Genomic DNA, 21,110 nt, shown 5'->3' on the forward strand with positions numbered 1-21,110 from the left:
TCACCATTAATTACGGTTCACATCARTACTGCTTTCAGTGTGAACGTTAACTGGACTCTCGCAGAATAAAACTCAGGAGTATATTCCTAATCAAAAAAATTGTATACTCATTGAATAGGTATTAAGCACGGATATCTGTGTTTTAGTGCCACAAAAGGGGCTAGTGCTGAGGTAAAAAATACTTTTGTTTGGGGTAATTTAAGACTACAAATAATTTGAAGTCTTTGTCCCAGCTTACACAAGAGAAAAAACAAACAAAAATCCCTTCCCCTACTCTCCTCTCTTACATTAGCTTAGACTTCAAATGCTGCTGAATGAATACTTTCTAAAAAAACCTTTCTAATAGAGTTTTAACAGATATAGAAGCTTCTAGTGGTATTACATTTAAAATCAAAAGAAAACTCATTTCGACAGGACCAGAACCTTGAATCAAAACTTGACCTAATAAGCATCCCTGTATTTACACTTACTTCTACACTCGGCTCCAAGTCATTCAGTGATCTCATCTTTTAACCACATAATGATTAAGAGAGCTGGCACAAGTGTGTGTGTGGGGGAATCTTTAAGTCATGAAAAGAAAATCATTAGAAATTTCGGTTCATTTTAGCCTTTTAGATACCAGCAATGAATACAAACAACATGTATATTTTGCACACGGAGGAAAAGGGAGATATGAAATTCAAGTTTTTTTCAGTAATTGAAAACTCTGCATAGTAATTTTCTCCCCAAAACAGCTCTTCTTTGCTGTCACCCAAAATGAATTGGCCTTAATTCCTTCTAATTACCTTAATTTCATTCCTACTGCTTTGTTTCATCCTTATACCCGTCATTCATAGCCTGCCAGTAAAGGTATATCTGAGTTTAAACTATATTGTAAGGAGAAAGAGAAACTTTATCCTGCCTTCTTTTTAGCATAAAAAAAAGGTACCTGTATAATGGAAAAAAAAAGTGTGTTAGAAATGTTTACATAAACTTTCAAAAGCATTTTTATTGTCACATGCTTCTTTTAGGTTTCCATTATTCACGAGCGTCTACCAGATCTGCTATGAGGGCAGAGCAATCCAGGACTTCATCTCGTGTCTGCAAAATCACCCGGAGCACATTTAGAAATGTACTCTGCTTATCTGGTTGCGTACTCATCTTTTCAGGACTTCTACCCACTCCACAGCAAATAAAGTAGACAAGCAGGTTGTGCAGCAATGCCTGCTGTAAAAGCAACGCAGAACGTATTTCGGTATCCTCATTCTGGGGGTAAAGAAAAAAAAAATCTGCCTTCAATTTCAACATTGTATCCAAGGAAGAGGGAATGAATAGAGAATTTAACTATATTTGATTTGGGTTAGTAATTTGGGCATTAGCCCAGAACGACTTTCTTGTTGATTAAAAACAGTTCCCCATGTTATTTCCCATAACAAAGTTCAATATCACTCACATGAGGCTCAGCATTTTGCCTACTAATATTGTGTCTAATATAAAAACAGCACAAGATGCAGAAAGTTTGAAGAACTCCTCAAAACAAAAATCAAAAGTAGTTAAAAAAAAAAAAGTCTGACAACAATAAGATGCAATTATGTGGGCAAACACGAGTTTCCATAATTCCCCCCAAACACAAATAGCATAACATTTTGCATTTTGTGACATTTAGTCCTCCCTTGATTTTGTTTCCCAATGTAAGCCTCTTTGGGGAAAAAAGAGGTATTGTTATTGTGCTCAGGCACACGTGAATGTTCAATAGATGTAAAATGAAACATTTGGGGAGGGGGGAAGAAGGGAAAGAAGGACTTTTTTTTTTTTTTGAATCAGGACTCTTAAGATCTTCAGTGGTAATCTGATTTTCATTATATATATATCTATTTATATATATATAAAATATATAATTCCCTTTGAGTACAGATAATTTTTTTGGACTAACCAAATGCATTTATCTTGGTGTACAGATTTCTTAACAAGTAGTATTCATTAATTAGTACTAGCTGAGAGAGGAGAACTGAAGAAGAGATTGGCAACTAGGACTTACGCACAACTCAGCTTGCATCCTGTGCAATGCTGTTATTTTGAGGGCGTGAGCAGTAAGTGAAAAGGCCTCTGTGATACTTGACTTTTTATAAGTGCACAAAAATGACCGCTACAGACGCACAAAGTTCCTATAAAATTATATTTGAAACTGGGCTGCTTTTTAACTCCTCCAGAAAAGCACTGGACAGAAACCAGTGCAACTCCGTGCATCTTTCCACGGACTGCAAGAGACTAATGGCCTGATCCTGCTGTAGATTAAGCAAAGCATCACACACTCTGCACTCCTGAAGTGAGATGTCTCTGTCTACTTCTGGATTTTAGACACAAACTGGTTCACATACCAGCTTTTAATTTTGCTACCGATGGCACTAATTTTAGAAACAAAACTTTTTAAACCTGATAACCGTACCCGGGTAACTTTACATACCTGGTGTTTTTCACAGTTAAAAGCCATCTGTGAAATGAACAGTGGCGCATTTTGTATGCTCCAATACCCCTTTGAAAGATTCACATTTAGAGAGGAGGGAACAAAAGGTAAGAGTAATCTACTTTTTGCTTTGCTTCTATCCTATTTTCCAAAATACTAGTGGGGAAGGCAAGTGTTCTTTTAGTCCCCATGTATTTACTGACTTAAAAAAAAGTAATTATAAAAAAGGTAGATTCTAGAATCCTTTCCACTCTGCATTTTAGAGGAACATTGTTACCTCTTTCACATTTATCCAAGTAACATACATGAATGTATACTTTTAAATCTCAGTCTTACAGCTAGCAAAGCTAGCTCAGGTCCCAGAACTTGCGGTTGCAGCATCACAGAGCTCTGCCAAACAGCAGTGAAGGTAGCCCCCGTGACGACTCCAAGCTGGAGGAGGTGAACTGCTCTCCTACCTGGGGCAGGTTGCAGCTAACAGACCAGGACTCTGTAGTGCAATGTAAATATTCCTTCAGCTGAAATGAGAATCATGTGGTTAGGTCTTTTATACAGCACTGGAAAGCAAAAAACTAAAACACCCACACAGCATCTTCCATTTCAAGTGGAAAAAAAAAAATTTTTGGATAATCTTAAATATCAAAAACATGAGGGTGGGACAGAGAATTTGGGAACCTCCCTAGTTCACAATCAGGCTGAACTTCTGAAAAGTCATTTATGATCTAATAATAATACAGAACATTTTGCATTCAGAGTGTATCAAGTATCAGTTTAATAAAGTGATCAATAAATGTGACATGATGTAATTTCATTTTTCCAAATTCTCATAAAATAAATGACTGTTGTAATAATGCTCCTTTATTGTGCTTATTCTTCCAATTAATAACATCAGTTCTCAAAGAAAAGGACAAGAAGAGTCAGTTTTCTACAGACATTTTATTGATGAACGGAACTATTTCTTCTTCTGGAGGACAAACTTTTACACAGTAAAATAAGGAAGTTTTACTCTATAAATAACAAATATTAGCCCTTATATCTCAATTCCAGTCAAAATTATGTAAAATAGTTTGTTCTATATTTACATTCCATATCAAAATAGGAAACATGTTCAAGGTCAGCCAGGTCTCTCAAAACTGCTGTTTTTATCTCCAGGGTAATCTTTATATTAAAAAGGTGACACTTGCACTTTGGAAGCCTGATATGGTAAGATCACATCATTTAATATACAATATAGACTGCAGTCCTGAAGAGCGATACACACAAGCATTCACCCCTTGATCCAAGCAAAACTTGGCTGTTAAATTTTGCAAGGGAAAGTCCTTGAACTGCTCAGCTGAAGGTCATTAGTAGGAAGTATGAGGGAGAAAGGACATACGCTTCTCTCTCTCCTGAAATATATTCAGCCAGAGAGATTTGCAGGACAGGAAGATTTTAAAACAACTGTCCCTGTAAGTGAGGGATTGTTGCTATGTCTGCTTTTAAGTTACATCAGTCTTCCTAGTTTACTAGTGCACAACAAGAAGAATGAGCTACATTGTACCTACAGTCAAATAACAGGGGTCAAAATTCTGTTTCGGTAAGTTAACCTATGTCTAGGCTATGATAATCTCCCAAAACCTCAACCCATTTCAAGACAAATGAACTGCCTGCTTTTCTATGCAATTTTATTCACTGCATACGAAGTATACCAGCCACAAGCTACCCTTCCTCCTCTTAAATCTTTGAAACAGCACTAGAAAATGTGTTTCTAAAATACGACTTGCCTCAGGTTCTAATCAAAGTGTTATAGATTTGAACAGCTGGGTAAAAAAAAGAAAAAGACTGCAAGGCTAATTTACTTCCATAAGCAAACATGGAATGCTTTCACAAAATCTAAACTGCAGCTATTACATACTCAAAATATTTTGGCTACAGACAAGCTAATTCATTTATCTTTAGGGCAGCAAACCCCTGGAAATAATGTCCTCTAGTCTGGTGAATACACAGGCTTATTTGGGCCATACTTGAAAGCCTTCACATGCAAGAGATGCAGTACGATGGACTTGCCACAATACGTTCACAAAACCTAAAGCAGCTGCCTGCAAACCTTGTATTTATTTAACACCAACACCGACTTCTGCTGGGGACAACTATACTTAAGGCTACATAAGTGATTGTTTTAAGCTACGGGTTTTAGCTTTACGTTTTACACTCAGAAATGGCTTATGCTTCCTACTAAATTGATTTTGCTCTTAAAAACCTGAGACATGTTTTTACTTAAGTCATCTTAGGACTTGGAAGTTAATGATGAGCTAAAAGCTTAACTCAAGGACAGAGAGAACTGAGGTAGTCAGCTTTACCGAACTGCTCCTTCCGAGAGTCACCGGTTCGCGCCCACCTCGGGGTGAGCTCAGCAGCTCCGGCAGGGCGACGGCCACTAGCTCCGCACGCTGCCAGCTGAAGCACTGCCCTCCCCGACTTCCAATTCTGCACTTCGCAGCCAGCTTTTACGGGCTGCATTGCAAAGAAATTATGACTGAAATCTCAGATTATTAAGGCAATTACAGTTCTACTTCGCCGGGTTCACTAATGCAGCTACTCGGCAGGGACTGGTGGAACCGCTCTGGGCAGAGGACAGATTTTCCTTGTAGGTACAATGCACTCCAGCCTCTTTCTTTAATTACGGTATACAATTCAGAAGTAGGTAAGCACTGACTTTTTAAGCCATCTTTCAGATTTCAGTTAATTCTCAGGAAGAGAGAATAAAGAAAAAAGCCCTCAAGATAAACAGCTGTGTCGAAGATAAAAATATTCCCTTAAATACAACAAATCTCACAATTATACAGACAGGAAACTAGCACATCAAATGCCAAGCACAATAAATTAACACCAATAAAAAAGTTTAACAGTTATAAAGTTAACCAGAAGGTTCGGACAGTGCAAATATTTCACAGTAAGAAAAAATAACCCATGATTTCTTTCAAGTATAAAAAGCATCATTTTTGAGTGATACCATTTAAATTGTATTATTGCACAACAGACGAAAAGATACAATATCTACCTCTGGGACCTAAGATGTATTCTCAAACCTTTCTGAGTTTTCAAGGAATCATTTTATACCAGCTGTTGATTGTGCATATATTAAAATAATCAGTGTTTGCTGATGAATCTGAGTGTTTCTTAAATCAAATGTGTACATATTTAAAGCATTTGATCCCTAATTCATATTGCTTCTCAGAAACACTTACTTAAGGCTAACCTGCAGTAAGAAGAGGAACTAGCCCAGGGCAAGGTGCTCTCTCAGTCGCAATGCCTTCGGACAGTTATCGGTTGAGGTTTACTCACCTCAGTAGTGTCACAACAGTATCTCTAAAAAAACAAACGAGCAGGCACGAAGATTTTCTTCATTGTCCTTACAACTGCAATGGAAGTTCTATTATTTAAGTGTATTTAACTGTTTAATTGTAGCCAAAAAAATTTTATCCCTGCCCCTTCCGTCTACCTTTCAAGTCACCTACAATTCTAACATCACAGCACATTTAAAGAGGAGAGAAACAACTTTATTCCCATCTTTGCATTTTCTAGTGCACTGGGCACATCTGCTCTCTCAGGTTTAACACTCTCCAGGAATGAAAACTATTCCAGCTGGACCATGGACTGGACCACTTAAGAGCTTATTTTACTCTGAACAGGTTTGTTTGTCACGCTTTATGCAAGGTCAGAACCGAAGGAAATCATCCTGACTAGTGTCCTAAAGGTATCTGTCCTTAAGGAGACAGATTTTCCCCATTTCTTTAACCTAGGATATTTTGCCCATTAAGCAATGAATTTTGGAGCAAGATGTGCCCTTGTGTGGTTCAAAACATCTGATTATTCTCTAACGTACTACAAATCCTCAAACAATCCATATCATTCGGATTATCAACTGTATGTCTAAGAAAGGGGAGAAGAGACAGGTTACTGAGTTTTCTTTATACATTCAATCTAGTTTTGGCCTAAAGAAATCAATACGGTACCTGTAAGATTATAGCAGCCATCACTATTGATTTGCCCCCCCAACAGAAAGTGGGAACAGCTGTATTTATGGTCACCCTATTTAAAACAAACAAACAAAAAGACCAAACAGAAAACCTATCCCAATTTTGCAGATTGTGTATCAGGACTGAAATGCATTTGCCTAGCAAATTACTCTGAGAATATTCAAATATTTGATGTATTAAATTTCACAGTAGAACTGGCACATGCTAAATGAAAATGGGATTTGGTTACCAGTATAAAATTCAACTTTGTGCATGTATTAAGGTTTAAGTGAACCCCAGGAATTAGACAATTTACCATATAATACTACGATTTCTGAGAAGCTTCAAAGCTGCAGAATGCAATTGTGGAAGCAATTCTCAACAACTGGTCTACTACCCCATTATATTAGTTTGTTTTAATCAGTTTTTAGACTTCATGGTGAGGAAAAAAAAACAAAACAAAACACAACAACCCAAAACACACACACCTATTTAGGCCTGGGTTACTAGCAGTGATCACAATGGATTTTCACATGGCTTTTGATTAAACCACTGAGGTATATTTCCAGTTTGAGGATGCTTGCTACCAGTCACAGAGGACATTAAAAAAAAAGTTTTACTACAGAAAGGTTCTCATTTCAAACCTTCACCAAGTTGCCAGGCAGTCTAACACAGTCAGCACAGTGGATCTTATTACTGTGTCAAGATGAAAGGTTGTAAGTCAGGAAAATACTGGCACTTTTTGAGATGACAATGTAAGTTTTCCTCCTCTCAAACCCTGGCTGCTGCTGTCAGCACCTCCCTGGCAACTATCAGTGCTGCTACTTGCCAGGAGAGAAGAGGTTCAGCAGAATTCAGCTGCCTGTAGAGACAGAGAGCTCTCGCAGTGCTCCACAATAAGCAGTGCCGCATGATGGTATCGTCTCGAAACACCTTCTTTCCCCATGCTTAGCTCCACGCGCAGAGAAAAAATCCTGTTAGCAGGGGAATTAAGTTAGCCATCAATAGCCAGAGGGTAACAACCAGACTGGATGAGCAGGAGCATAAGTCTAGACAAAAGACAAAAACAAGAGAAAATAGCATATAGGTAATAAATTTTACAGGTAGAGGCAAAAAAGAACAGCAAGTAGAACACTTAAAAACAAACAAACAACCCCCCCCCCCAAAACTACCACCAAAAGGCAGGGGGAACATACTTGTAATAATCCACACTGATTCACTTTAGCTTTCAAGGCTAGGAATTCAGTATAACCAAACAACATGATTATTCCTTTACTATTAAATAAATTTCTGCGCTCCTTCAGGAAACAGCAATTAGGAGAACAAATGAGAAAACGTATCACTGTTGCAAGAAGAGAGCGGGAAGTTTACCATGGCATGGCCAGGCAGAAGCTGCATTTCAAAGTCATAAACTCTTGAAAGACCATTTTATGAACATTTTTGATCTGTACGGGTGTAAATCATGTAAAAACCCAATCCACAGAACACTAAGATGAATAGTGAGGGAAAAAAAATGGGAAAACAACCAACACATGAAACACAGTTTGTCCCTATGGTAGGTAACTGCATAGCCACAAAGCTTAAGAAAATCAGATACAAGTGTAAACCTGCACAGATAAAGATGCACGAAAGAAAAACCCCAGAAACAAAAAACACACCAAGTATGAATTCAAACAGATGCTGGAACTCAGGTTGACATCTCCTAGTTTATATGGATTTTTCATACTAAAAACTATAGGAGCTATAGGAGCCATTTCAAGCTGTAGGAGTCATTTCAACCACCACTGAAATATTGCCATTTCTGAGACAAAGCAAAACGACATGAAATGGTATACAAAAACCTAAGTATATGAAGCTGAAAAAGAATCATAAATGTAGGTAAACTAACCAGGTTTATTTTCTCTAGAAAACTGCAGGAGAGACAGCACATCCAACAACTAAAGAATTATTTAAAGGCTTAACAATAAACCACAAACCTTCAGTGTTTTCAGACATCTTATCTTAAGTTTCACTTCAGCAAATCATAAGGCAACCTACCAATTGGTGCAACTCTTGTTAAGTTGGAAGCTGGAGGATCGCGCTCAGGGGGACAGGAATCACAGAAGTCCCAACAGGCTGGACAAATTAGATTCCCAACATGTACCCAGCCATTCATCTGAATGCTAACGCTTAGTACTTGACCCGAGCGACTGCACAAGTACGCAGTGTCCTTGACCCAAACATACAGCCCTTGTGGAGAACAAGAAACCTTGAAATAGAGAAACAAGATCAGGTCTCTATTGAGATTTATCAAAAAAAATACATCATGGACTTTCAGGGTTCTTTCAGTTAGTAAATATTACATTTGGTAAACAGCATGCATACAGCACAGATTAACTAGAAGTACGTTAAAGAACTCGGATCGACTGTGTGTCTCAATGATGCTTAAAGCACAGACTGCTTTTTCCACGCAATTATGGTGATAACTGGCTGAGAATGAATAAAATTATGTTTCTGCTAATGACTATGTACATTTTTAGAGTTGCGCTGTCTTCAGAGCGATACCTCTAAGCAAGGTTGCCTAGGGGAAGACGATAATGAAAAATAAATGCTGTGTGTGCAGTGCTTCCTCCTTGGGTGGAGGGGGGAAAAAAATCAGCGTGATTAATTAATGTTAAATTTCAACAGCAAAAGATTCCAGTACAAGTATTTCCATTTAGTTGTAGAGAAAGTATCACAGAGATAAGACATAGGAAGTAACACAGAAATCTTTTCAGTGGCCATGTGCTTAATTTGATGCATCATCTAAATTACAGGCTTATGGTTGGAAGATACTTATTTTCAAATGCATGTCATATAATCTTGTGATTTAAGACAGGGAAGATCATGTACAGCGTCCAAATACAAAGTTTTAACAGTCGTGGTCTATATTTTAAACCAGACTTTTTTCCTTTTATGTTATTAAAAAAAAGAGTAACATACTTACTTGATAACATCCACTACCCCAGTCGGGGTAACTGAGTTTCCTCCTGCACTGCTCCATGACAAAAGCTGATTTCTGAATAAGACATACAGAGTTTGGTCCGTATTTCTCTGCACCATAGTTTTTGGTAGGATCTAAGGTGGAAAAGAATATGTTGAATTACAATTTACTAAGTGAACAGAGAGTCTAATTTAATTTAATTTATCATAATTAGCAAATGCCTTCACAGGCAATTTCAGGTTTACTTCTGGGACCCTTCAGATGCTTCATCAGATCTGCACACCTTGTGAACATTGCCCTGCCTGAGAATTATACTGTAGTGAATATAAAGTCAGAAGGAACTCAAGGGAAAACAAACAAACAAACAAACGTTGGGGGTAGAGGGGCCCACTGTTCAACAGGACTATGTGGTTATATTTGCCTCCAGGGAATGCCAGTCCAGATCGCTGGGGGGACTGTGTTGTTGCAAGGTGTTTTTGGTGGATTTTGCTCATCTGTTTGGATTTTTTTTTTTTTTTAAAAAAAGACAGTTAATATCCTACAGCATTCTGGAGCTCTGCCACATTGAAAGTTAATGCACTGTCCTGGCTCATGCTCTGGCAATACCCCAAGCTCCTTGCCTTGAACAAAAATCTACAAAGATGGAAAGTGGAACTATTTTTAGAGATTAAAAAAAAGTGAGCAACCAACCCCTCTCCCAGCCATACTAAAAAACAAAATAAAAAAAACCTTTTGCCTTGTATTTTGGTCAATTTGGGATAATTTCTGTTTAGCTCTTAAGTGATTCTTGTGTCACATGTATATCCAGGAATTAAACACAAGATAGCTGGGCTGTGCTTCTCCTCCCAGCAGAGCCTTTGCACAGCTGGTAGTTTAAAACTAGTTTCACATCCAATTAGTTGCATATAGAGCAAGAGAATCAAAAAAGATTCACTCCGGTCTACTTGATTTTGTATGTTAAGAAAAATGGAGGCTAAGTGAAAATAAAAGTGATCAGACCAACCACACAAGAGCAAATACACCAAAGAGCACAGAGAACTTGTGTTCTGAGCCTCACACTTAAATGCAGTTGCTGGCATCAAGCAATAGATGAACAAAGGTGGTCTCAAACACCACACTGAAGTTCTGAAAACTGACCTGGTTGGTTTTCCAGTATTCTACAGTCTGAGCTGCGTTGAAATTCACCACTCAAATGCCAACTGAATTCTTGACTAAAGGGACAATAATCAGCGATTTCTACCGAGCCACCATAGTAAGGCAAGTCTTCTGCTGGCACTCCGTTTAGATTGTCAAAATACTACAAAACAAAACAGGCAGTGAAGCAGTTTCTGCAAAGACAACTGTACAGCTGTTTTTTTTTAATAAAACCAAACATTACAGCTGTAGTAATGTCAGTGGTAACTGCTGAAGAATACTATTAACAGCAACTTACAGTATCTGTGGATCAAATGAGCTCAAAGTATTTAAGAAACTGTGCACAGAAATTCATATTTGCATGTATCACTTCTTCCCACCCGACAAATAGTCACCTCTGAGATGAAACAGAACAAATTTCTTAGTACACAGCAACACGAGGCAGCAGATCAGGTAAAGTGATACCTCAAACAAAGCATTTCAAGGAGATTTCCATTAAAAAGCAACTGCTTCATCTGGAATTTGGTCAAAGAGCCAAGCAACATCCTTACTGTTTCATTAAGATCATGGGGATTTTTTTTTTTTAAGCCTCCAGACTTCTTACAACAAACTAAGCGCTTCTCTTTCAAAGAAGAGATTTTTCACAATATCTATTCTCACCTAACAGTTCAGAAGAAAAAAACCGAAACACATCCAAATGTAATTATGTGGCTGCAAAACACAATAATGCAAATACTTAGTTATCTGGCAAAGTAAGATCCATTATACCTGATATTCCTGAGGTAACTGCTTTGGAAACTTCTGCAAGTTGCACACTGCTACTGCTCTTTGGTCCTGTCTGCAGGTTAACTGCAAAGGATTACTCCTCAAAGTGTCACAGTATGGACTGATTAATTGCCTCCTTCATAAAACAAACAAAGTCACATTAGATCACATTAACTGCTTTTCATAATTTAATTAAACAGTTTGTCAAGACTGACCAAATGTGGGGAAGAACAGGAGCAGACAATCACATAAAAGCATTACTTGCTTGTCCAGAAGCTAATTAACATTATTTGCTTGGTTATAAACCTGATTTAAAGAATATCAAGTCAGCAAACAAACAAGAAAAAAAATCACAATGCACTTGCACATTTTGTTTTAATGATATTGCTTTAAAAACTTCAGAAAAAAAGAAGAAAAAAGAAAAAAGTCTACAAACACAACAAGACATGCCCGCTATGTAGCGGTGCCCTAGAAGTCTATGAATAGTGTAACAAAACAAACAAACAAAAAAAACAGGCTAGGCTTTATTTTGAAGATGGGTATTATCTACTTCTGTTGCTTTAGGTACAATCCAGTAGTGCAGCATGCTACGGCTGCACTTTAATTAAAAGGGCCAAATAAGAAAGCCACATTTTTAAAATCAAGTCCCTTCCCTCCTCCCTAAGCACAGCTCTCTTACAGAGTAAATAAGTCCTATGTCCCAAGATGTTTGTATTTGTACTTATTGGGTGGAACACTTCTATTTTTAACATATTTAGTGCGTTTGCTTCTTGCCTGTATTCTGCAGGTATTTGTGACAGCTTTCCTTCTTAATATGTATCTACCTTGATTTCTTTTTACTGAATTGCATTTGAAAAAGACAAATATAAACAAGCATCAGGATTTTCTCTTTATTTTTTGAAAAAGACCGTATTTCTTACTTTTGTCTCTTTTGGTCAATCCAAAACTTGCAGCTCTTCATTACAAAGTCACAGCCTTTGTTACGTCCCCAGTCTAATTTCTCTGCCATGCTGTAATTTGCTTTATACCAGCTGTAAAGGTATTTTGAAATGAGAAGACAGTTACTTAAAAGCAAGTGTTCTAATTAATAGGACAGCAGTTCAAAGAACTTCATGCTATGCTGTAAGGTCTTCAGCTGAAGAAACAGGGCAGTTGCACCCTTTTCTGTCCATAACTAATTATTTTATAATTTCACTATTTTTCAAGTCACAATGAAGAGAAGCTAAAAGAAAAGCTTATTGCTCATCTGTTCAATAGCAATGTATCTGCAAAGGATTAGAGCATACCAAAAAATATTTTTTTCTAATGCGCTTACATATATACAGTAATTCTGCACTCAGACAGAAACATGAAATCTTAGACTAGACAGTCTTGCTTTTCTTCCATGAATGCTTTCTATCTGCAAGAAGAGCTGAATAAATAGTCAATACTTGTCACACGGAAGTGAGAAGAGATTTATACCAAGAAAAAAAAGTAAACACAGACTACAAACAGAACTAAGCATTGCAATACATGTTCTTCATGAATAGCTTAAGCATGGATAGTTTTTGAAATACATGAAAAAATAAACATACTTGGTATAACTCCTTGTCTAATGTAATGCTAATTATACTAATTATTACTGTGTTGCAGATGCATCAGTTCCAGATAACATCAAGTACAATGAAAAACAAAAACACACTCGAAACAAAAAATATTATTCTTTTTCTTAGCTCTCACCCAGTGTCTTCCATTAATGCCAAGGTGATCCTGGAAAAGACTCTGTTCTGCGTATGGGATCCAGTCATCGCTTCATTCTGAAAGTTACCAATTACTATTAGTAAGGCCCTGAAAAACGATTAACATTATTGTAAGAAAATGCTTATTCTGAAAAAGCATTTTATTTTAGAGCCAAACATTCAGACGGCGTGGAATAAGAAGTTCCAGTCTCTTATTACACACAGTCAAATCCCAGCATCTTTCATATAAGGGATCAAAACTGCAATTCCCTTCCCCATCCCACACATATAAAGCTTCAGTATTCCAACAACCAGGAGCCTTATTCCAAATCCCAGTTTGACCTTATTCATGACCAGTTGGTACCCTTTTTTAATTTAGGGTAAAATAAAACTCTTCCTTCCCCTGGCATATTTGTCAGCAGCGATCATATACCCTTTCAGTCCTTTTTTGGCAGGCTGAAAGTCAAGCTCATTTAGCTCCCTCTTGTAAGACTGATTTTTAATTTTCCTAGTATTTCTAGTAGTCCTTTTCAGGAAAGAGGTGCACAGAACATGATTAAAGGAACACAGCACTCCAAAGGAAGCTTCGTTAGTGTGACAGTATTTTCCATCTCTATTAAAAATAAGCATGCTCATGACATCCCTGAACAGCAGCTCCGGACATCTTGAGGTTTCCTAGTCATCTCAATCTACAATTGCTAACACTGTGTCTTTTCCCTGCTCAGTCATTTCCGCTGGATAAGCTTCAGGCTTACAGCGAAGACATTCACTCTTAATTACACAACCCTGGGATTTCAATTACTGAATTTTGTCTCATTTCTATTATTTCTTCAAACCATGTAGCCTTCCAGCCTTCCCTCTGCACTAGTGTGGCAAGGAGGAGTTATCACCAGCAGACTTCATTAGCAAATTTGGCACTATCACAGAAATATTTACTGAGAGTTGATTCAAGACCAAACCCAAATTCTATAGGTAACTCTCCAGACAAGAGCTTTCTTTGGAAAGATGGAAAGGAGACTAGTAACAATCTCCCTTTGGCAAATCCTTTTCAGTTCTTAAAGTCATCTCCAAAACTAACAGCAGTTAGTTTTGAACTACTGTCCCACACCAAAGTTTAATAACAATTAGGAAAAAAACAAAAATTTTGGTCAAGGAGTACATATTTTTACAGTTCATTTTCAAGAAGAGTTCTGGCCTGAAACATTTCCTTTATGGTTTACTTCACTATATACAACAACAATTAGAAAGTGTACCTCTGCCAAAAATATCATATAATTCATAGTTCTGTAATAAGAAACAAAGTTATAAGCAAAAATAAACTTCAATATCAGGAGATAAATGACTGGTTCCTTGATCAGATGAGGTTCTGTAGTGGCAATGACAAGAGCTAATGTGGAAGAGGGCACATGAACAGAGATGAAGTCAAGGTAAGGAACAGACAGAATGTTCAAAGACTCTACGTGTAAGAGAGGATGACAAATTTGAATCGACTCAAAGGAATACCCCCTTTCCCCCACAAAGGGGGTACACCTTCCCAAAAGGTCAAATGGAAGAAAAAACTAAGAGACATGTAGTTTTTTAGTAGTCGGCTTACCTCAAACTCATATTCTGAGAATTGCTAATGAGGTAAAATAACAGGTTTTATCTAGGAATTGGAGATTTAAGTATTAGTAAGTTAGTACGGTTTATGACGTATGCCAGTGATGTTTGATACATCTCGGTTTTCAAGGCTCCTACACGTACCACTGTAAAACTAAAGGGGGGTGGAGGGAATTCCACATTTCAGTGTCCCCCCACCTTTCTCCCATTAGCACTAACCTCCAGCAATCTCTTCTCCCAGTGATTGAGCTCAGTACCCATACCACCTTGGTTTTCAAGCTCCATTCCCTCCAGGATCGGACAATTAAAATGTTTCCGAGCTTCTTCCTACAAAGAAAACATTTCAATACAACTCTCAGTATTTTGAGAGACACATATACACTTCTCTTAAAGAGTTATCTTTTAAAGATATTTCAGCATTTCCTTTTCAACTGCTTTATTTTCCTCTGAATGAAAAATACTTCTTTTACTGACAGGTCTACTACACCAGCAAATCCCACAACACCAAGCCTGACAATCTGTCTACTTATCTCCTGGAAACAATAAAACAGCAACAGAATTATCTGGGGAAAAAAAAGTACACACTAAATAGTATTATCAAAAAGTAACAGTGTATGAACACTTACAACCCTGCTTCTGTCGAACATTTGAGACAAACGCTTTTCTACTAGCGAGCAGTACGCGTCAGCTAGTTTTGTATGGGAAAATGTTTTCTGCAAAATATTTGAAAGTCTTCAGAGGCATCACAACATTGCTCTGGTCTTGTGGCCAGGAGCCCAAAGCTTGCCAGGCAGGCACTACCTAGGAGCACCCTAATACTCTGACCAGCTTGACCAGCACGACCAGTATTTCAAAACACCCACATAATTAAACAATGTTTGCTCTAGATACAGTGATAGATTTAAAACAAACAGAAAGGATTATTTGTTGCCAAATGTGACTAGCATTATAAATCATTCCCAATTCTAGCTTATCATACTTAAAGATATGTTTTCTGGGAGGAAAAAAAAAAAAAAAAAAGTCAGAGGTGTGGGAGGAAAGACAGACATTTCCAAAAATACTCGAGAAATTTCTTTTTAGATGTGACAAAATGTTAACTGCATTATTTTGTAATGGATAAAGTTATAGGAAGATGAAAATAATGTTTTTAAACAAGAAAAAAATAGGATGAACATGTAATGAGAAAATTATCACAACACTATCTGTTAAGGCAACAGGAGTACTAGGTGCCCAAGGTTTCCAAACAAGTCTGCAGGAAAACACCTGAAGAGTGGGATTAAGGAATCTCTTCATCAAAGTCAACTCTGCTTACCCTCTTACAGTTTATTTCCCAATCCTATCATTGTCTCTTATTATGTCAATTTATTAATCTCATAATGTCCCTCAACCATTTTCCACCTTACTTTAGATACTCCTCCCAACTAATCATACCATCTTAATTGCATAGTCTTTGGGCCATATTTTAAGAAAAAGGTATCCAGCGTTAGGTTATTACTTCTTAAAGAGTAAGAAATATTTATGATTTAAGAACAGGACGGTAATCTTGGCATACAAAGTGTAAAAGTTTAAGTTAATCCATACTTACAACTACACGAGGCGTTATCAGAAGATACACAGCATGGTGCAGCATTTTGCCACCACGTATATCCCATAACCTCACAGCTTTAAGAACAATCTTATTGCTCCACTCGTACAAACCTAGACTGTAAGAAAAATGCTCGAGTTACAAATATTTTCTACAAACATAGGCTAATGTGCAAAAATTTATCTCCATAGCCAAACAGAATCAAACTTAATCTTTATATTTCTCATTCTTCACAAAGATTAAGTTTATTAGGCAACATTTCTCCTTTGTAAGAGATGCATTTCCTATATATCCAGCTCTGATTTAATAAGCCAAACTAAGTAAAATTACTAAAAAAAAAGTCTGCAGACTCAAGACTTTGCTACAGTTATTAGACCTGTAACGAAGGAATTAAAAAGGAAAAAAAAAAACACTCAAGATTCCTCTTACAAAAAATAACCTGAACAAAAGAAAACAAAAACAACCTCTCTATCCTTCCATTTCCAAAAAGCCTAAAGGAACATTGCTACAACCTTGCAACAATATCAACTAAATGAAATAAAAGCCCCAAACCAAAAAACCCTGACACTGCAATTCATTCACACAATAACAAGTCAGAAAAACCACCCAGCAGACTACACGTATTGTCACTTCTCCATAGCTACAGAGCTTCAATGATAGATATGTCTTAAATAAAAATCAAGTACACTGACGTTAGATGGACTGCAGAAAATATAAGTCTCAACTTCATAAGGTGTTTGGGGAGCACTGAAATTTGAGTGTGGGTAGTTCTAATGTTTAATTTTAAGGCTCCTAACAAATAAAATCCTCCCTTAGTTTTTAATGTATGGGTATTATAAGTGCTTAACACCAATGCAATGAAGGACTAAAAAGAAAATGAAAACAATGTTGAACACAAGAAAGGCAGAGCATTCCAATAAAGGAATCAGGTTGGATTTTCAACAGGCTGACAGCAAGAATATTTCTAAAAAAGCAAGCTGAAAATATCCTTCAATACAATGGGAGAACTGAGAGGTCCAATAAATAAATACATAAATAAGATACCTTTCATTAAAAGGAGGAAGCCCATCCACGGATCTTGCTGTTAAAGGTTTTCCATCATCATCACGATAAAATGCAAACAGTCCAGCAGAGAAACCCTTGAAGTTAAAAACCAAGCCAACAGAAAACTTTGGTAAGTTCTAAGTTGCACCTCAAGGCAATTAGCACGTGAGTTGAAGGAGGCAAGCAAGAGTTCCCCCCCCCACACACAACATTTCTCTATTGCGGTGAGCTGGAGGAACATAGGAAGAGAATGCAAATTTCCACAAATGCATTTTATAACATCAAGCCTTACCAGCGCATGGATAATCTCATGTTTCACTGTAGACAACATGCCAACAAATTCCTGAGCTTGAGTTGAAATCATATTCGGACACAAATTAGCATACCCTGCTATTGGCCTGGAAGACAGTTTTTAAGTTAAATTGTTTTCAGTAAAATACTAGCCAATTCAAATCATATTCACTTGAAAAAGCAGAAAGCAATACTTTTAACCCTTCTACCCAATTTAAAAGAAAATGGAAACAAAAGACTAATGTAGAAATAAGTCCTTCCGAACAATTTCCCTCCATCATTTAACAGTACTGTTACTAGTTTGCTGCTGAAATTTAGGGGGAAAAAAAAAATCTCTAATATATGTAGCTAACAGACATGTATTTTTATACATAATATATCTCCAATATTCCACACAAGTTAGTGATAACAGCACAGAAGAACTAAATTTTAGGTAGGGCATCATACAGTTACCAGATGTTTGTTTCAATGACTACAACAGAACTAGAAACATCAGCCACTCCAGCAGGGCCCATTTCCATCCTTCTTTAAATTGTGAAAGTATGACATTCATGAAACAGCATCTTGACATAAAGTTTAGACAAAAACAGGGGAGGATTAGCCTTGACTTATACGCCACAGTTTTGCGAGTTCAGCATTATATGATTATTTGTTCTGCGGTTTTATAAGAATACAGTGCTTTTCCTCAGTTCAAATATATTACATACTTATTAGCCATCAAAGAAGAAATTGCTTTACTTCATTTGTAACACTTGGACTTTAATTGTTTGCCTGTGTTGTGTGTGGTATACTAAAGTAAACTTATAAACACCTAAAACCCTCAAAAGTTAATAAAAAATTGTATAGGGAATACTTACCTGTCCATTTCAGCTTCCAGTTGGCAATAGGCTGCATATGCAATGATGTTTTCATGGCCGCACCTTTCAGTAGTGAGAGCACTCACGTAAAGTACAAAGTCAGCATCTCGCACCCCTTCTTGGTCAGGCAGGCCGGTGGGTCCACAGTGCCATTCATTCTCATTGCACACCCTGCATTGCTTTGACAACATCCCCAGGAAGAATTAAAACATATTAGCTATGATAGATGCATTTTGTCATACAAAATTTCTAGCTCAAAGTCAAGAATAAATCCCATCTTAAGACACCTGAAAATGAGAAAACTCTCTATGAACACAATAAATGAAGCAGAGCCAAAGAACAACTTTCAAACGACTATTTTGATTTATTAGTTTACTGCTCCAAGGTGACCTAAAAATCAGAAGCTAGAAAGGTGGCAGCTTTTGAAAAAAGAGCTTGTCAAACCAGATATCCCAAAATTGGAACAATTTCTTACTAATGTAAAAATTCTGTTTGGCAGAAATAGTATATACAAATAGCAACTGCATTTTACATTTAATCTGATATATTTTTAATACTTTAATTGAAATGTCAAGCTAAGAGAAAGCTAGAGATCTGGTAGTCACACAGTCTAGTTGAATCAAAAATTCATATCACAAAACAAGTTAGAAGCGTTTCCTGTGCTGTGCTCCTCATTCAGTGGATAATCTAAGTGAGGTCTTCAAAACCAAAACTTATGATTAGTTCTATGAAAATCTGACTCATTGATAAAGGAGAATAATGAAGTAGCTGGTCATAATTTGGACATGATATTTATCAACAACAGTTCAGAATCTCATAATCTCTGTACAGTTTGTTATACCGCAAGCTATAATAGTATAAAAGTCAAGTTTTACTTGACTTTTGGTTCAGTAGCATAAACTAAGAACCTCTCACTAAATCAAGTTTTCCTGGTTTGCCACTCAAACCTAGTGATCTCCCATGAATGAGGCACGTACAGTTAGTGGATTAACTTTTTCAGTAATTTCCACAAGCCATCCTTCTTCAAACGTTAAGCAGCATTAGATGGCTTAGCTTACCTGGAGGTGCTTCTCAGGAACTATAACTGGCCCACATCTTGTATGGTCTGCACAGGCTCCTCGGCAGTATCTGTGAGGGTCAGCTTTCTTCCTTAAATACTGGTTTGTTGCACACTGCCTTCAATCAAACATGAAGGACAGTCAGCACTATTTTAGAATTAAAAAGAAACCGTAGAATAGTTTTACAGCACCCAAATAACACCATACTACAGATCTTTAATACAGCATCATTGTAACTTTCATGGTGAGAAGCGTTGGTTATGCTGCACTGGAAGACACAACACTTCCAGTTATAGGAGTATCCACAGGTCCAAAGAGAGATTAGGAACAGGTTCATAAATGGAGATACCTATAAAAGGAAACAGGCAGGGTGCGTACCCTTTAAAATCTCTGATATAACCAATGTAGATGCTGACCACAGAAGGTGGCCAGGTTTGTGCATTCTCCCTAAACAGCATATCCTACCGCCAGTATCTGAAAGAGAATTCTGGGCCCAATGAACCATTGGTCTGATCCCACAGGGACTTTCTTATGCTCTTATTCCATTCTTATCCTAAAGTCTATGCAATACAGTCTTAAATATCAAATATAGAAAGCAATTTTCAACCAACTTTCACATACCTGCTTAGTAATATAGTACCTGTAGATTTGCGCACTTGAAAAGTCTTCTCCAAATAAGAAATAGCTTGTGGAAAGAGTTTGTTCTAAACAGAACAAAAATAAAAGTCACCTAGTACCAGTGCAGACTTACAAGCACTAATATCAAGTTACATGGAATTTCCTAGATGCTGTGGTATGTCAGAGTAGCAGAGATCCAGACTTCCTAATGGCTTCTTAGGAAGTTCAATTATTATCAAAATATGCAGGAAATGTTTGGTTCCAGCACTACCATATTTTGCTATTAGAATGACAGAACGAGCAAGAAGCCAGTCATAATTTGGATGTACAGCTTCAAAGATGCTGAATCTATTTCAGGCCTGAACTTACTAGTCACTGGAACTGTCCATCACAAATTCCCCCAGAGCTCCTACCTCTTTCTTGTACTCCTTACTGACACAAGTGTCTCAAGAAGAGCAATGAGAGATACTTACATTGTTCTCAAGGCTACCAAAAATTTTTAAAAACACATTGCTCACTGAAACTTTTGAATGTTGAGTCAGAGCAAGCAACTGTTACACAACATTTGACCAAGTAGTATTTAGGAGAGAGAGGAGTACACAAAGACCTGGTTTCCCTGATTAAAGGGATATGAAATAGCTAGTAATCAAAGCCTTTAATTAAACTGGCAAAGCCTTAACTTCATCCATATAACAAAACACACACAAACAAAAAAAGCAAAGCAAATATAACATACCTTTATAAGGTGTCTTTTCTCAGGTAGCAAACTATATATTAAAAAAAAAAAAGGAGTTTTAATCGAAAGGATTTGCATTCTTAGATAGGGAGGAAAGAAGTGACTGCGACATGACACTTACTCCTCAACGCTTCCGTCGTACACGGTCTTAATCCGCAGCTGCTGCCCCACATGTCTCTTCAAGACGTGATTTTCCTTCAGAGGGACCTGATAGACCACCTGCGGGAGAGGGACACCGCGCCATGAGGGAGGGAGGGAGGGAGATAGCCCGCCCGCGCCCCGAGGCGCAGCCGCCTCCCGCC

At 37.3% G+C, this 21,110-nt stretch overlaps 2 protein-coding genes across 4 annotated transcripts in view; one reads left to right on the forward strand and one right to left on the reverse strand.

The window, feature by feature from the left end:
* Positions 1–3,294, forward strand: part of LOC112976309 (glycerol-3-phosphate dehydrogenase 1-like protein) — a 36,465-nt gene extending 33,171 nt beyond the window's left edge. For all 3 annotated transcript variants that reach the window (XM_026087398.1, XM_026087396.1, XM_026087397.1), the window contains one exon: positions 1,011–3,294. In XM_026087398.1, coding sequence (XP_025943183.1) covers positions 1,011–1,107 — 97 coding nt within the window. In that variant the 3' untranslated portion in view covers positions 1,108–3,294. The remainder of the gene's footprint in view (positions 1–1,010) is intronic.
* A 66-nt stretch (positions 3,295–3,360) lies between these two features.
* Positions 3,361–21,110, reverse strand: part of LMLN (leishmanolysin like peptidase) — an 18,694-nt gene continuing 944 nt past the window's right edge. The window contains exons 2-17 of the mRNA XM_026087399.1: positions 20,930–21,027; positions 20,809–20,839; positions 20,076–20,158; positions 19,455–19,572; positions 18,397–18,575; positions 17,541–17,646; positions 17,249–17,343; positions 16,205–16,322; positions 14,839–14,946; positions 13,022–13,098; positions 12,223–12,333; positions 11,306–11,438; positions 10,541–10,700; positions 9,407–9,537; positions 8,479–8,689; positions 3,361–7,490 (exon numbers count right to left, since the gene is read on the reverse strand). Of these exons, the coding sequence (XP_025943184.1) occupies positions 7,390–7,490; positions 8,479–8,689; positions 9,407–9,537; positions 10,541–10,700; positions 11,306–11,438; positions 12,223–12,333; positions 13,022–13,098; positions 14,839–14,946; positions 16,205–16,322; positions 17,249–17,343; positions 17,541–17,646; positions 18,397–18,575; positions 19,455–19,572; positions 20,076–20,158; positions 20,809–20,839; positions 20,930–21,027 (1,860 nt within the window). The 3' untranslated portion in view covers positions 3,361–7,389. The remainder of the gene's footprint in view (positions 7,491–8,478; positions 8,690–9,406; positions 9,538–10,540; positions 10,701–11,305; positions 11,439–12,222; positions 12,334–13,021; positions 13,099–14,838; positions 14,947–16,204; positions 16,323–17,248; positions 17,344–17,540; positions 17,647–18,396; positions 18,576–19,454; positions 19,573–20,075; positions 20,159–20,808; positions 20,840–20,929; positions 21,028–21,110) is intronic.

This window comes from Apteryx rowi, unplaced genomic scaffold (genome assembly GCF_003343035.1).
Source record: "Apteryx rowi isolate R43461 unplaced genomic scaffold, aptRow1 scaffold_715, whole genome shotgun sequence".
In the NCBI taxonomy this organism is placed as follows: domain Eukaryota; kingdom Metazoa; phylum Chordata; class Aves; order Apterygiformes; family Apterygidae; genus Apteryx; species Apteryx rowi.